The sequence below is a fragment of the Oncorhynchus mykiss genome, chromosome 30 (genome assembly GCF_013265735.2).
Source record: "Oncorhynchus mykiss isolate Arlee chromosome 30, USDA_OmykA_1.1, whole genome shotgun sequence".
In the NCBI taxonomy this organism is placed as follows: Eukaryota; Metazoa; Chordata; class Actinopteri; order Salmoniformes; family Salmonidae; genus Oncorhynchus; species Oncorhynchus mykiss.
Window position 1 is genome coordinate 6821962 of NC_050570.1, and position 17269 is coordinate 6839230.

At 45.0% G+C, this 17269-nt stretch overlaps 1 protein-coding gene across 7 annotated transcripts in view; it reads right to left on the reverse strand.

The window, feature by feature from the left end:
* Positions 1-1790: 1790 nt before the first annotated feature.
* Positions 1791-17269, reverse strand: part of LOC110521221 (centrosomal protein of 152 kDa) — a 38299-nt gene continuing 22820 nt past the window's right edge. For 4 of the 7 annotated variants that reach the window (XM_036968967.1, XM_036968970.1, XM_036968968.1 and 1 more), the window contains 12 exons: positions 16372-16557; positions 11884-12062; positions 11453-11579; positions 9042-9173; positions 7684-8394; positions 7405-7480; positions 6395-6562; positions 4679-4769; positions 4481-4563; positions 4036-4192; positions 3811-3914; positions 1791-3616 (listed from right to left, as the gene is read on the reverse strand). In XM_036968967.1, the coding sequence (XP_036824862.1) occupies positions 2649-3616; positions 3811-3914; positions 4036-4192; positions 4481-4563; positions 4679-4769; positions 6395-6562; positions 7405-7480; positions 7684-8394; positions 9042-9173; positions 11453-11579; positions 11884-12062; positions 16372-16557 (2982 nt within the window). In that variant the 3' untranslated portion in view covers positions 1791-2648. Of the gene's footprint in view, positions 3617-3810; positions 3915-4035; positions 4193-4294; positions 4345-4480; positions 4564-4678; positions 4770-6394; positions 6563-7404; positions 7481-7683; positions 8395-9041; positions 9174-11452; positions 11580-11883; positions 12063-16371; positions 16562-17269 lie in introns of those variants that run through there. The other 3 variants (XM_036968969.1, XM_036968972.1, XM_036968973.1) reach the window with 3 other exon arrangements.

Consider the following 17269-nt stretch of genomic DNA (forward strand, 5'->3'; position numbering starts at 1 on the left):
TCCAACTCAATCATCAAGTTTGCGGACGACACAACAGTGGTAGGCTTGATTACCAACAACGACGAGACGGCCTACAGGGAGGAGGTGAGGGCCCTCGGAGTGTGGTGTCAGGTAAATAACCTCACACTCAACGTCAACAAAACTAAGGAGATGATTGTGGACTTTAGGAAACAGCAGAGGGAACACCCCCCTATCCACATCGATGGAACAGTAGTGGAGAGGGTAGCAAGTTTTAAGTTCCTCGGCATACACATCACAGACAAACTGAATTGTTCCACTCACACAGACAGCATTGTGAAGAAGGCGCAGCAGCGCCTCTTCAACCTCAGGAGGCTGAAGAAATTAGGCTTGTCACCAAAAGCACTCAAACTTCTACAGATGCACAATCAAGAGAATCCTGGCGGGCTGTATCACCGCCTGGTACGGCAACTGCTCCGCCCTCAACCGTAAGGCTCTCCAGAGGGTAGTGAGGTCTGCACAACGCATCACCGGGGGCAAACTACCTGCCCTCCAGGACACCTACACCACCCGATGTCACAGGAAGGCCATAAAGATCATCAAGGACATCAACCACCCGAGCCACTGCCTGTTCACCCCGCTATCATCCAGAAGGCGAGGTCAGTACAGGTGCATTAAAGCTGGGACCGAGAGACTGAAAAACAGCTTCTATCTCAAGGCCATCAGACTGTTAAACAGCCACCACTAACATTGAGTGGCTGCAGCCAACACTAACATTGAGTGGCTGCAGCCAGCACACTGACACTGACTCAACTCCAGCCACTTTAATAATGGGAATTGATGGGAAATGATGTAAATATATCACTAGCCACTTTAAACAATGCTACCTTATATAATGTTACTTACCCTACATTATTCATCTCATATGCATAGGTATATACTGTACTCTATATCATCGACTGTATCCTTACGTAATACATGTATCACTAGCCATTTTAACTATGCCACTTTGTTTACATTCTCATCTCATATGTATATACTGTACTCGATACCATCTACTGTATCTTGCCTATGCTGCTCTGTACCATCACTCATTCATATATCCTTATGTACATATTCTTTATCCCCTTACACTGTGTACAAGACAGTAGTTTTGGAATTGTTAGTTAGATTACTTGTTGGTTATTACTGCATCGTCGGAACTAGAAGCACAAGCATTTCGCTACACTCGCATTAACATCTGCTAACCATGTGTATGTGACAAATAACATTTGATTTGATTTGATTTTAACTCTGGGTCTTCCTTTCCTGTGGTGGTCCTCATGAGAGCCAGTTTCATCACAGCAGAGGTAACTCTGGGTCTTCCTTTCCTGTGGTGGTCCTCATGAGAGCCAGTTTCATCACAGCAGAGGTAACTCTGGGTCTTCCTTTCCTGTGGTGGTCCTCATGAGAGCCAGTTTCATCATAGTGCTTGATGGTTTAGAAACTTTAGAAGTTCTTGAAATGTTCGGCATTGACTGACCTCCATGTCTTACAGTAATGATGGACTGTCATTTCTCTTTGCTTATTTGAGCTGTTCTTGCCATAATATGGACTTGGTCTTTTACCAAATAGGGCTGTCTTCTGTATAAACACCCCCCCCCTACTTTATCACAAACACAACTGATTGGCTCAAAAGCATTAAGGAAAGAAATTCCACAAATGAACTTTTAACAAGGCACACCTGTACTCCCCCCCCCCCCCCCGTGGGAGGTGGAATGTCGAAGACACTAGGATGTGCAATATGTCTTTTTCATTGGCATGTTTTTCTGGGAAATAGAGACTTTGAACTGTTGACGAGTTAATAGAACCCTTTTTATTACAGTCCACATCAGTAAGATCTAAACGAAAAGTTATTATAAATTACATTAAAGCAACATCATTTATATTATAAAGAACTGTATTTTGTTACATGCTCAGCATATCTCACAACCTTGATATAAAAAATAGTTTAATTTAGAAAAACAAAAATAAAAAAAATCCTTCAGTACAGATAAAAATCCATTAAAAGAACACAGGACACACAGACAGAAGAAGTGTAACATTTTAGAAACGTGGAAATCATTGACTAGAACGAAGCCAGATCACACAAGGCTTGTATCCTACTACGTATTCATCCGTTCTGGAAGGCACATTCACTGCACACCACAACCTAAGACAGCTATTGGTCCTAACACACATGAACACGAGGTTTACTTGTACACGTTTGTGGCAATTTAGAATTACCGCGGCGTAATGATGGCTGCGCCGTAATGATGACCCTAATGATGACCCCGGCGTAATGATGACCCCGGCGTAACGATGGCCCCGGCGTAACGATGACCCCGACGTAACGATGACCCCGACGTAATGATGACCTCAGTCATTTCCCACATCATATCACGTGGGGCGGTTGGTAGCCTAGCGGTTAAGACCGTTCGAATCGCCGAGCCGACGAGGTGAAAAATCTGCCGATGTGCTTTTGAGCGAGTCACTTAAACCTAACTTCTCCTGTAAAAGTCACTCTGGATCAGAGCGTCTGCTAAATGACTCAAATATTAATGTAAAACTGAACCAAAATACTAAAATTCAAGACTCACTGAAATCTCCACTAGCTCCATTTCCTCCATTTCTAAGAACAGTGTCATGCAGAGTCTTTGGACTGTTCGCTCTTATTGTCGATGAGAGAATGGACCGTCAAAACCACCGTCCTGCTGTTGACTCCGCTTCAGCTCAGAGAACAGACTCTTAGAACACAGCCGGTTCTGGAACTGGTTCTGATTCTGCCAGTCCCCCTCAGAGCCAGGGACAGGCTCTCTGTAGCTTGATCTACTACTACCAGTCTTCATACTGGGGACAGACTGAGTTAAAGCTTTGGTCTGAGGCGGGACACTGGGGAAAGTCGAGGCTTTGGCGCAAGACTGAACATGGACAAAGTCTTTGTAAACTGTCACGTCAGAGTTGTCAGTGGTGTGGTCATCAGCTGAAGAAGGTCCACGCAAAGGGAACGGTTTCACAGTTTCCATTTTTCCGCCTGGGTGAGAGGAAACTGCGGGGACGTGGCGGCCATCTTGGGACCCATTACTGGACAAACTCCAATCACTCGATCCTCCTTCATCTCTAACGGGAAGCTCCTCCTGGACCAGGAAGGGTTTAGTGTTACTACGGTGACACAGGAAGTTGTCATCGTCTGATCTCCCCGACTCCGCCCCCTGCAGGTACAGCTCCCTGCTGGTCTGGGTCCTCAGAGTAACGTTAGTAAAATCACCGCGGTAACAGTCGAGGGAGGTTTGACCAATTTGATGAGAGGATTTGTGAGGAGGAAGTGAGAGGAAGAGTCCCGGAGAGACATGGGGTTTCCTAAGCAAGTTTGCAGGGGCTCCTTTCTCCTTTCCATTGGTCAGGAGGTTCAGGTGGGTGGGTTTACTCACAGGCCTAGTATTCCAGGTGGTGTTGGCTGCAGCTGACGTGGTTTTGGAGTCAGGCTCAGAGGACCTCTTGGCCTTCAGGATCCTCCCCTCGTCACCACTGGACATGGTGATCTCAGGGAAGTGGCTAGCTGGACATGGGGTTTTATTAGGAGAACCTGACGCGTTGCCTGGATGGTTGTCAGTAGCGGCCTCTGTCTTTGATGACGAGCCTGTTGATACAAGAGATCATTTGGAACAATCAATCTTTTTTTTATATATAGATAGATAGATAGATAGATATCTATATATATATATATTTTTTTTTACATCAACAGTTGTCACAAACTCCCTAGAAGAACGATTCCATTTGATGATCCTGTACCCTGTTTACTTTCATCTTATATTAAAATCAACAAGGTCTTACCCGGTAAGCTGTGGCTCTTTCCCGTTTTCCTCTTGGTAGGGGTCTCCAACACTTTGGCCATGGCTGCCAGCTTACTCGCAGCATTAATTATTTTCTTCTCAGCCCTGAAGAGGAAGGAAAGGGAGGATACACGTAGCCTTAATATAACCTTTAATCCCAAATCCACCGCTACCCCCTGGGCACCAGTAGAGATCTGAGAGGATTGGACAGGTGTATGCAGCATACCCGGTGGCCTGCCCCCCGTCCTCTAGGAGTTCCTGTAGACAGGTGAGGTAGTAGCGTCTCATCTTCCTGGCTGTGTCCTGCCTCTCTCTCAGCACCTCGACACGGATCATCTCCGCTGCTCGCTCCTTACTCTCCTTGAGGTAGCGTAGCATGTCACCTAGAGAATGAAACATCATGGTACATAATGAGACACCTGTAGCATGTCACCTGGTCAAATGAAACATCATGGTACATAAGGAGACACCTGTAGCATGTCACCTGGTCAAATGAAACATCATGGTACATAAGGAGACACCTGTAGCATGTCACCTGGTCAAATGAAACATCATGGTACATAATGAGAGGCCTGCAGCATGACCATTGTCTAAGACCATTCCCACTTCAACTGGTGGTGGGTTTCTTTCCAGCCTTTTGTAGCTAAAAGTAGTACGTTTATTTCACTCACCTCTGATTTTCTCAACAGCCTTCATGTACTGCTCCCTCATCTCTTCAAGGCCAGCATGGAGACTCTGCTCCATGTCTGTACCCCTGCGGTGAACAGTTATTCATTTAGAACATTCATTTGGTTACCAGTGACTTCGCATCCGACTAGAGATATTCAATATGGATGAGTCAAAAAAATCTATAAATATTGTTTACGTACCCAGGGGATTCTTTGGCTGCAGAGCTTTTCAATTCTTCAAGTTTCTGCAGGTTGTCCTCTTTTTCTTTCCGTAGGGCCACCTCGTGCTCAACTACAAATAGAGGGAGGGAGGGAGGGAGGTGTGTGTGGGAAGGGGGGGGGGGCAAGGAAAGACACGGAATTAGACTCACACTCAGGCAATCGATGATCAATTTATCATTTGATGCAATCCTTTTTGTGAGCCTCAACACTAGAACTGCCAAAACTAGAACCACTAGAACCGTCAATAACTTAATTTCAATAAAAACATTGAACCCACCCGTCCCGGGCTTTTTCTAAATATGTAGAATAGCCGGGCCTCGAACGAGTACAAATAGCCGCCAGTCTAATAAATCCATAAAAAAAAAATACACAACCACGTAGAAATCCATTAATATTTTGTTTAGGAAGGTCATAAAAAACATTAAAACAATACAACTTATTTAAAAATAACCTGAAAAACATGTTTTGGTTGTATTCATCTGTGCTTAATATCAGCGACTATGGCTGCTCCATGCTAATGAAATGAACTCATTGATTTAGTAGTCAACACAGGCCTATATACCCCTGCCCTACCACAGTAAAACGCATATATATTTTACAGTAAGACTATAACATAACAGAACAAAATGGAAAGGATATTTTTTCCCCCTAATGGCTATTGCCGATTGTCGCCAATACAGACTCGGGTACTTTAACAATGGGATATTTGACAGAGACCATCCAAGCAATTTGTAGAGTTGTTTTTGGTTAAAAAACAACAACAACAAAAAACAGGTTCATTAGAAACCTTGGAATCGGCTCCTTCAGATAGGGTATAGCAATGACAACGTCTGGCCTGCATGGACCTCTGTAGGACGATATGGATAAAGTGCTGTTAGCTTAGCGCCATTCCCATCTTTGTTTATCAGTGTCTTCATTCTCAATTCGATTAGATTGTCTCCCATCACACTAGTGTCAATTTAAATGTCGTCGTTAGACCACAACTAATATTATTATTATTATTCATTTCAATATAGTTTAGTAAGAGCATCTGTTGTCTTACAGCCCGAAAAATACACTACCGTCTTATTTTAACAGTTACAGTCTATGTGCTTCTGGATCAAATCAATACATTTTCTGACTGATTAGAATACACATTTGGTTTCCAGAGATTTCTTAGGATCTATTTTAACATAATAAATGCATTAATTTAGCCAATTTATTATGGAATATCAATGGAAATATCCAAAAAGTTCAGAATGACCGTCATGGCCATTCTGGTAGTTTTTACAACCCTGGCTCCTACAACCTGGGCACGTCTAACCAATTCTTTCAGATCTGAATGACGTAAGCAATATGGTCATATTTCTCCTTTTCTCTTTTGACAGGCTAGGTGAAAGATTTCCCAAATAGTGTACACCTATCGAGTCCTGTTAGATCTGTAGACGCCTCCTAAATACCCAAGGCAGCGTTTCCCAAACTTGGTCCTGGGGCCCTCTAGGGGTACACCTTTCGGTTTTTACCCATAGCCCTACAGAGCTGATTCAAATAATCAAAAGTTGATAATAAGTTGATCATTTGAATCAGCTGTGTAGCGCTAGGGCAAAAAACAAAAAATTTACACCCCCTTTAATTCCCCAAGTCCAGGATGAAGAACCACTGGCCTAAGGAATAGGGGCCAAGGGTTGATTTGGGATTCAACGGGGAGTTTGTTACCTTTGAGGCACTGCATTGAGGCCTTGTGGTCTTTGACGGTCATCTGTAGCTGTCTGCAGGCCTTCTCGAGATGCCTCTGGAGGTCCCGACTCCTCTTCTGCAGCTCGGACACGGTCTCAGCACACCGCTTCCCACAACCACCCTCTTCCGTCTTCTGAGCAGTGGAGCCTGAATAAGTGGAAGAACAACATATTAAAATCTGACTTTTAAATGTTTTTTCTCTCTCACTCAAATTTGGAGTTCAATTCCACATGGAATCATATACACACTGTACTGTAGGTTTCTGTGGATAACAGTGGGTTTCTGTGGGTTTCAGAGGATAACAGTGGGTTTCTGTGGATAACAGTGGGTTACAGTGGGTTTCTGAGGATAACAGTGGGTTTCTGAGGATAACAGTGGGTTTCTGAGGATAACAGTGGGTTTCTGAGGATAACAGTGGGTTTCTGTGGGTTTCTGTGGATAACAGTGGGTTTCTGAGGATAACAGTGGGTTTACAGTGGGTTTCTGTGGATAACAGTGGGTTACAGTGGGTTTCTGTGGATAACAGTGGGTTACAGTGGGTTTCTGTGGATAACAGTGGGTTTCTGTGGATAACAGTGGGTTTCTGTGGATAACAGTGGGTTTCTGTGGGTTTCTGTGGATAACAGTGGGTTTCTGTGGATAACAGTGGGTTTCTGTGGATAACAGTGGGTTTCTGTGGATAACAGTGGGTTTCTGTGGATATTTCTGTGGATAACAGTGGGTTTCTGTGGATAACAGTGGGTTTCTGTGGATAACAGTGGGCTACAGTGGGTTTCTGTGGATAACAGTGGGTTACAGTGGGTTTCTGTGGATAACAGTGGGTTTCTATGGATAACAGTGGGTTTCAGTGTGTTTCTGTGGATAACAGTGGGTTTCTGTGGATAACAGTGTGTTTCTGTGGATAACAGTGTGTTTCTGTGGATAACAGTGTCTGCCACATTCCATTCACAGTACATCGGTGAATAGAGAAGACTTGAGAAGAAACATACTATGAATCTGTTTGAGTTCTTTCTCATGACGCTCCTGAGTTTCCTTCAGCACCCGGCCAAGCCTCTCCTCACTGATCTGTAGAACAACATGGAATTAGTATTAGTCAGACCCGGGTCAGAGAGTCACCTCGAGATTAAACTATCGATGTCTTACACAATACAGAACCCCTGCTTCCATGTCACGGCTCTAAAGTCTAATGATACTAGTTATCACACTGTCGGTAGAATGTGAGAGAGAGAGCGAAGGGAAAAGAGAAGGAGAAAGAGAGAGACAGCCACCTTCTTCAACTCCTTCTTGGCCTGGGCAACAGCTTTAAAGAGGAGGTCTTTACAGGTAGACATGAGGAGTTCTCTGACGTTCCCGCTGGCTCTCCCCCTCCCCTCCACCTCTCCTCCGTTCTCCTTCTCTTTGTAGGCTCCTCCTCTGAGGAGCACAGACTGCACCTCCTTCAGCCCAGCTTTAAGCTCCCGGAGCACCTCCTCACGTTCCTCCGCTCTTCCCTGCCTCCTCTCCTCCTTGCCCCTCCTATCCTCCTGCCTCTTCCAGTCCTCCTCTCGGTCCCTCAGAGCCTGTTGCAGCTCAGCCTCCGTCTGCAAAAGGAGCTCTTTCTTCTGGCGCTCCGCCTCCCCATTCGCCGCCTCCCGCACATCCTTCTGCGCCTGTTTCAGCTTCTCCTCCTGGAAGGCCTGCAGGGAGGAGATCTCCTGCTGTTTCTCTCTGTTCCAGGAGGCTCTGGCTGCAAGTAGCTCGGCTTTCAGCAGGGCAGCCTTCTCCTCCCTCTCATGGTCAAGCTGACTTTGCAGATCATCCACCTGGCTCTGCAGATGTGCCACCTCCTCCACCTCGGTCTTCAGGTCCTCCTCCAGCTGCCTCCAACGCCGCACCTCCTCTTGGAGCTCCTCAACCCTCTGGTCTCCTCCTGCTCCTCCCTGCTCGTCCTCTTCCGAACTCCTCAGCCTCTCCTCTGCTTCCCTCAGGGCTAGGGACACCTGATACAATCAGAGAGAAACTAGAACTACAAGATGCTTTGGAGTGAAGCAGATGTTACCATCTGACTACTGGGATTAAGTTAGTTAAAAGGACCATTTCACCGCTAATCTTTCAATTCATTCATTGTTTAGATGTTAAATACTGTATAACTTAGCGACAAAGATGATATGTATTTTATCCAGGGATGATGTTAAATACTGTATAACTTAGCGACAAAGATGATATGTATTTTATCCAGGGGTGATGTTAAATACTGTATAACTTAGCGACAAAGATGATATGTATTTTATCCAGGGGTGATGTTAAATACTGTATAACTTAGCGACAAAGATGATATGTATTTTATCCAGGGATGATGTTAAATACTGTATAACTTAGCGACAAATATGATATGTATTTTATCCAGGGGTGATGTTAAATACTGTATAACTTAGCGATAAAAGATGATATGTATTTTATCCAGGGGTGATGTTAAATACTGTATAACTTAGCGACAAAGATGATATGTATTTTATCCAGGGATGATGTTAAATACTGTATAACTTAGCGATAAAAGATGAATAGTCTCTCCAATATAAGCAACATTCAAACTGATTCAGACAAGAAACACAGAAAAACACAGTGAAACAGTGACGGTCAGTTGTACCCGTTGTTGAACATGTTTCTCCTGTTCTTTCTCCCACTTCTCTCGTTCTCTCTGGAGCGCTGCCTTATACTCCGGCAGAGTGGGGAGATCCTGGAGCCAGCGGCTGTAGGCTCTGCTTATCGCTCCTTCAACCTGTAGGGGACAAATCAGAGAGACATTCACGAAGCGTCTTAAGAGTAGAGGAGTGCTGATTTTAGGATCAGTTTTGCCTTTTAGATGAGAATGAATAAGACGACATGGACAGGAGGGATCTGATCCAAGATCAGGGGGTGTGTATTCACTAGGAACCAAAAACGAAGCAAACAGGGAGGGACATACTTTTGTTCATGTAGTGTATGTGGACACCTGCTCGTCGAACATCTCATTCCAAAATCGTGGGCGTTAATATGGAGTTGGTCCCGCCTTTGCTGTTATAACAGCCTCCACTCTTCTGGGAAGGCTTTCCACTAGATGTGGGACTTGCTTCCATTCAGCCACATGAACATTAGTGAGGTCGGGCACTGATTTTGGACGACTAGGCCTGGCTCGCAGTCGGCGTTCCAATTCATCCCAAAGGTGTTCGATGGGGTTAAAGTCAGGGCTCTGTGCAGGCCAGTCAAGTTCTTCCACATCGATCGACAAACCATTTCTGTATGGACCTCACTTTGTGCACGAGGCCATTGTCATGCTGAAACAGGAAAGGGCCTTCCCCAAACTGTTGACACAAAGTTGGAGGCACAGAATCGTCTAGAATGTCCCTGTATGCTGTAACATTAACATTCCTCTTCACTGGAACTGAAGGGCCCCAACCATGAAAAACTGCCCCCAACACTCTTGCTTAAAATCATTAGGAGCTAAAAAGTAGTCAGTTAACTAACTGGTCAGTCAAGTCATATTGGGAGGGATTACATTGCCACCTTCTGGATCAGAAGTAATGTTGCCAACACCGGGTTTAAATTTATTAGGAACTATAAGTCAACTCATCATTCTTCATTTTAGAATAAGGCTGTAACGTAACAAAATGAGGAAAAAAGTAAAGGGGTCTGAATACTTTCTGAATGTTTTTACTGTGTAAGTCTATGGAAGGGGGTGAGAACCATGAGCCTCCTAGGTTTTGTATTGAAGTCAATGTACCCAGAGGAGGACGGAAGCTAGCTGTCCTCCCAGACCATTATTCCTCCTCCACCAAACTTTTCAGTTGGCACTACGCATTCAGGAAAGTAGCGCACTATGGGCTTCCACCAAACACAGATTTGCCCGTCGGACTGCCAGATGGGTGATTCATCACTCCAGAGGACGCGTTTCCTCTGGTCCAGAGTCCAATGGTGACGAACAGTTCTTGTATTGACGTTGCTTCCAGAGGCAGTTTAGAACTCAGTAGTGTGTGTTGTAACCGAGGACAGATCATTTTTTACGCGCTGCGTGCTTCAGCACTCAGAGATCTGGTTCTGTGAGCTCGTGTGGCCTACCACTTCACGGCTGAGCCGTTGTTGCTCCTAGACGTTTCCACTTCACAATAGCAGCACTTACAGTTGACCGGGACAGCTCTACCAGGGCAGATATTTAACAAAACTGACATCCTACGACGGTGCCACGTTGAAAGTCACTGAGCTCTTCAGTGAGGCCATTCTACTGCCAATGTTTGTCTATGGTGATTGCATGGCTGTGCGCTTGATTTTACACATCTGTCATCAACGGGTGTGGCTGAAATAGCCAAATCCATTAATTTGAAGGGGTGTCCACGTCATTTTGTATCTATAGCGTACCTGAATGTGTCCGATAGAAACTTGGTTTTCAGTTTGGAGTTAACGGTTTCCAAAGCAAAAGGTCTTGGACTAATGATTACGCTGCAGCGCTACTTCCCTGAGACGCTCGATTAATATGGAGCCAACTCTGTTATAGTCAGTTAGGGCCAATGTCCCTCCCCTCTGTCCCGACCTGGGCTCCAATGTTACAGAGTAGATCCCTCCCCTCTGTCCCGACCTGGGCTCCAATGTTACAGAGTAGGTCCCGACCTGGGCTCCAATGTTACAGAGTAGGTCCCGTTCTGGGCTCCAATGTTACAGAGTAGATCCCTCCCTCCCTGTCCCGACCTGGGCCCCAATGTTACAGAGTAGATCCCTCCCTCCCTGTCCCGACCTGGGCTCCAATGTTACAGAGTAGATCCCTCCCCTCTGTCCCGACCTGGGCTCCAATGTTACAGAGTAGATCCCTCCCTCCCTGTCCCAGGCTCCAACCAGGGATCACTCAAGAAGCACCATCAACACCACTGACCCAGAAAAGCCACGGCACAGGCATTTGATTTCCCATGAACACACCTCACAAGTGGATAGGTCTCGCATGCAAAAAACATGGCGATGTGATCACCCGTATAACTAAAAGATGAAAACATAGAACTCAGATAGAAGTGTTGAAGGGTCCCTCCCCCTGACCTGTTTGGACATGTCCTCCAAGTGTTTCTCCTGTAGTTCTTTCTGGATTCGTTTCCCAGCATCCTCCACTGCTCTGCGTCGTGCCGTGTCTGCCTCTCGCTGCAGCTGGAGCCTCTGTTCCCGGAGCCTGTGGTAGCAGTAGTAGTAGTGGTGGTAGTGGTAGTAGTAGTAGTGGTAGTAGTAGTAGTGGTAGTGGTATTAGTAGTGGTAGTAGTAGTAGTAGTAGTAGTAGTAGTAGTAGTAGTAGTAGTAGTAGTTGTTATTGGTTGTTCACAGTCATATACATCCTATGCTTCTCATTGGAGCCAAGGGCTTGAGTCAAGCAAGTCAATCAATCAAACTGATTTGTACACAATTTACAACCATAGATTGTCATGAAGAAAATAAATCCTACAATAATCACAATCATTTCAACAGAATGTGTAAAATACCTGGTGTCCAGCTCCTCCATAGTGCAGCCTGGAGCAGCCTCGGTCCTCTCAGGGCTAGGTGTCCGACAGGCCTTCCCCTCCTCAATTAGGTCCGTCTGAGACTCCTGGGTATCTGTGGGTCTCGGTCCTCTGGCGTCTGCTACAGCTGCCTCCAGCCTCTGAGTCCAGGACCTGTCCATCTTCACAGGGGGGGGGGGGGGGGGGGGGGGGGGGGGGGGGGGAGACACGAATAATTCCATATAAAACCGATTAAGGCAGAGCATTTGCCATTTAGTCGTGTAAACAGGTTACTCTGCTTATCTGCGAACGGTCATAATCGGACGTAAACACACACGGATTAAAAAGACCTGGTTTTCTGAGTAATCTTTCAAATGATTAGGACATGTAAAACAGCTTCGTAGGTGTTGGGAGGGGGTTATTTCATCTACCGCATGGTGTTCACATCAGCAGCGCAAGCCTCCCCGCTCACGGGCGAGTGAAGTGGGTTTGGGGGGAAAAAAACTGAAAGTATGGATCTTAGAAGTAGTTCACATACCTTTATCCGTCCAAACTCAGAATCAAATCCGCTTCCCCCCAAAAAAAGAACATGGTCGCTGTGCTAGAACGGTTATTTAGATCGGCGATTTTCTACATTTATCAATGTGTCCCATAAGGTAGTTTGATTTCAGGTGTGTCCATGTTTTATTTTATTTTTTTACCTTTATTTAACCAGGCAAGTCAGTTAAGAACAAATTCTTATTTACAATGACAGCCTAGGAACAGTGGGTTAACTGCCTGTTCAGGGGCAGAACGACAGATTTGTACCTTGTCAGCTCGGGGGATTTGAACTAGCAACCTTCCGGTTACTAGTCCAACGCTCTAACCACTAGGCCTGTTCAGGGGCAGAACGACAGATTTGTACCTTGTCAGCTCGGGGGATTTGAACTAGCAACCTTCCGGTTACTAGTCCAACGCTCTAACCACTAGGCTACCCTGCCACCTCTACACTCTAACCACTAGGCTACCCTGCCGCCCCTACACTCTAACCACTAGGCTACCCTGCCACCTCTACACTCTAACCACTAGGCTACCCTGCCGCCCCTACACTCTAACCACTAGGCTACCTGCCACCCTCTAACCACTAGGCTACCTGCCACCTCTACACTCTAACCACTAGGCTACCCTGCCGCCCCTACACTCTAACCACTAGGCTACCTGACACCTCTACACTCTAACCACTAGGCTACCTGACACCTCTACCCTCTAACCACTAGGCTACCTGACACCTCTACCCTCTAACCACTAGGCTACCCTGCCGCCCCTCCACTCTAACCACTAGGCTACCTGACACCTCTACACTCTAACCACTAGGCTACCCTGCCACCTCTACACTCTAACCACTAGGCTACCCTGCCGCCCATGTAAACAGGATTATTAGGTTAAAAATATTTTTTCTTGCAATGCATTGTCAATATTTCAAATCAAACTATTTATATTAAATCTGACTATTCACAATAAATGGTATTATCGTGTGCATGTAACCGTACTAAATAATAGATCAGCAAGAAAAGTAGCATAACGTATTGGTTTAGGAGGGGGAGATCAAATGCAGGAACACGTCCAATAAAACATAACCCCGATTATCACCTCTAGTCCCCCATTAAATCTGACATACTATATTTCATAGTACATTCTGTATATATATATATTTTAATAAATCTTTCATGCTCGATTAGAAAAATATTGACATACAGTACCTTCGGGAAAGTATTCAGACCCCTTGACCTTTTCCACATTTTTATAGGTTACAGCCTTATTCTAATACTGATTAAAATGTTTCCCCCTGTTAATTTACACACAATACCTCACAAGCAAAAACAGATTTAGACATTTTCACTCATATTACAAATAAAACGGAAATATTCCATTTACATAAGTAACTAATAAACAGACCCTTTATTCAGTACTTTGTTGAAGCACCTTTGGCAGCGATTACAGCCTTGAGTCTTCTTGGTTAGGACACGACAAGCTTGGCACACCTGCATTTGGGGAGTTTCTCTCATTCTTCTCAGCAGATCCTCTCAAGCTCTGTCATATTGGATGGGGAGCGTCGCTGCACAGCTATTTTCAGGTCTCTCCAGAGATGTTAGATTGGGTTCAAGTCCGGGCTCTGGCAGGGCCACTCTAGGACATTCAGAGACTTATTCCAAAGCCACTCCTGCTTTGTTTTTAGGGTCATTGTCCTGTTGGAAGGGTAAACTCCGCCCCAGTATGAGGTCCTGAGCGCTCTGGAGCAGGTTTTCATTAAAGATCTCTGTACTTCGCTCCGTTCATCTTTGCCTCGATCCTGACTATAAGCATTTCGCTACACTTGCAATAACATCTGCTAACCATGTGTATGTGACCAATAAAATTTGATATGACTAGTCTCCCAGTCCCTGCCGCTGAAAAACATCCCGACAGCATGATGCTGCCACCACCATGCTTCACTGTAGGGATGGTGCCAGGTTTCCTCCAGACATTATGCTCGGCATTCAGGCCAAAGAGTTCACTCTTGGTTTCATCAGACCAGAGCATCTTGTTTCTCATGGTCTGAGAGTCTCTAGGTGCCTTTTGGCAAACTCCATGGGGGCTGTCATGTGCCTTTTACTGAGGAGTGGCTTCAGTCTGGCCACTCTACCATAAAGACCTGATTGGTGGAGTGCTGCAGAGATGGTTGTCATTCTGGAAGGTTCTCCCATCTTCACAGAGGAACTCTAGAGCTCTGTCAGAGTGACCATCGGGTTCTTGGTCACCTCCCTGACCAAGGCCCTTCTCCCCCGATTGCTCAGTTTGGCTGAGCGGCCAGATCTAGGAAGAGTCTTGGTGGTTCCAAACTTCTTCCATTTAAGAATGATGGAGGCCACTGTGTTCTTGGGGACCTTCAATACTGCAGAATTTTTTTGGCTCCCTTCCTCAGATCTGTGCCTCGACACAATCCTGTCTCGGAGCTCTATGGATAACTCCTTTGACATCATGGCTTGGTTTTTGCTCTGACATGCATTGTCAACTGTGGGACCTTATATGGACAGGTGTGTGCCTTTCCAAATCATGTCCAATCAATTGAATTTACCACAGGTGGACTCCAATCAAGTTGTAGAAACATCAAGGATGATCAATGGAAACAGGATGGACCTGAACTCAATTTCAAGTCTCAAAGCAAAGGGTCTGAATACTTATGTAAAAAGGTATATGTTTTATATTTTTAATACATTTGCAAAAATGTCTAAAAACCTGTTTTCGCTTGGTCACCGGGTATTATGTGTACATTAACAAATTATTTTTATTTTATCCAATTTAGAATAAAGCTGTAACGTAACAAAATGTGGAAAAAGTCAAGGGGTCTGAATACTTTCCGAAAGCACTGTAGCAGTGTGTGTGTGTGTGTATATATACACGAAAATATAAACAACAATTAAGGTGTTGGTCCCATGTTTCATGACCTGAAATAAAAGATCCCAGAAATGTTCCATACGCACAAAAAGCTTATTTCTCTGAAATGTTGTGCACAAATTTTTTACATCCCTGTTAGTGAACATTTCTCCTTTGTCAAGATAATCCATCCACCTGACATGTGTGGAATATCAAGAAACTGATTAAACAGCATGATCATTACACAGGTGTACCTTGTGCTGGGGACAATAAAAGGCCACTCTAAAATGTGCCGTTTTGACACACAACGTCTCAAGTTGAGGGAGTGGGCAATTGACCTGCTGACTGCAGGAATGTCCGCCAGAGCGTTTGCCAGATGATTGAATGGTAATTTCTCTACCATAAGCCGCCTCCAATGTCATTTTAGAGAATTTGGTAGTACATCCAACCCGGCCACACAACCACAGAACACGTGTATCCAGATTAAAGGCATGCCCTATAGATTAAAGGCATGCCCTATAGATTAAAGGCACGCCCTATAGATTAAAGGCACGCCCTATAGATTAAAGGCATGCCCTATAGATTAAAGGCACGCCCTATAGATTAAAGGCACGCCCTATAGATTAAAGGCACGCCCTACAGATTAAAGGCACGCCCTACAGATTAAAGGCACGCCCTACAGATTAAAGGCACGCCCTATAGATTAAAGGCATGCCCTATAGATTAAAGGCACGCCCTATAGATTAAAGGCACGCCCTACAGATTAAAGGCATGCCCTACAGATTGGAACCAATGTCTAAGTAGCTGAACCAGTTTGTCACTCGTGAAAGTGACAAACTGATACGTTTTCGCGACACGACCGCTAGACCAGATGACGTGTTTCTGCACACGCTAGCTAACGTCGCCTAGAAAAGGTGATTGGGGATTTATATTGGAGAAGCAGTTTCTGCCCATCTTCACACTCTACTGTCATTGGCTGTATCCGGTGAATATGACAAATAAACTTTGATTAGATTTTTTTTTGTCCATGGGGTGGCAGAACCGATCCATTCATAAAGTAAAGACCGAGCTACAGATGGAACACAAGACAACTACTACCTCCTCCTTCTCCTCAGTCCATGTTGCCTTGGCCTTGGTCAGCTGGGTTTGGAGCTCTTGTCTGAGCTCCTTGTCCTTCTCTTGAGACCACAGGGCTCTGAGCTTGGTGACGTTCTCCTGATGGTGTTTCTCCAGGTCTGATCTCAGCTTCTCCAGAGCAGCCCTGCTCTCGTCGAGAGTTTTCAGCTGAGAAAGGGATGCAAATCGTCAAAAAAAGCAATTTTCAATTAATTATTCGCTTGAGGTGGAAACTTTTCACGGAGATCAGAAAACAGCCCTTATTACCCTTCTAGGGAACGTTCCGGCCGCGGGCCCCTGGGAACGTTCCAGCCGTGGGCCCTTATCAATTTTGAATTGGGAATTCAAGCTGCATGTGAAGGTTCATGACCTGGCCTTTTATTTAATAACTAGACAAGTCAGTCACCCGACCTCAATCCAATTGAGATGGTTTGGGATGGGTCGGACAGCCGAGTGAAGGAAAAGCAGCCAACAAGTGCTCAGCATATGTGGCAACTCCTTCAAGACTGCTGGAAAAGCATTCCAGGTGAAGCTGGTTGAGAGAATGCCAAGAGTGTGCAAAGCTGTCATCAAGTTAAAGGTGGCTGCTTTGAAGAATCTAAAATATATTTATTTGTTGAACACTTTTTTGGTTACTACATGATTCCATATGTGTTATTTCATAGTTTTGACGTCTTCACTATTATTCTACAATGTAGAAAATAGTAAAAGTACACAAAACCCATTGAATGAGTAGGTGTGTCCAAACTTTTGACTGGTACTCTATGGCCTATATTAAATCAAAGAAACGACTCATATCTCCCTTTACACTAATTACATTTTGATGTACCCATCTGACATTGCCAACTCCGTTCAAGTCCTTGGCGTCTTTGAAGAATTT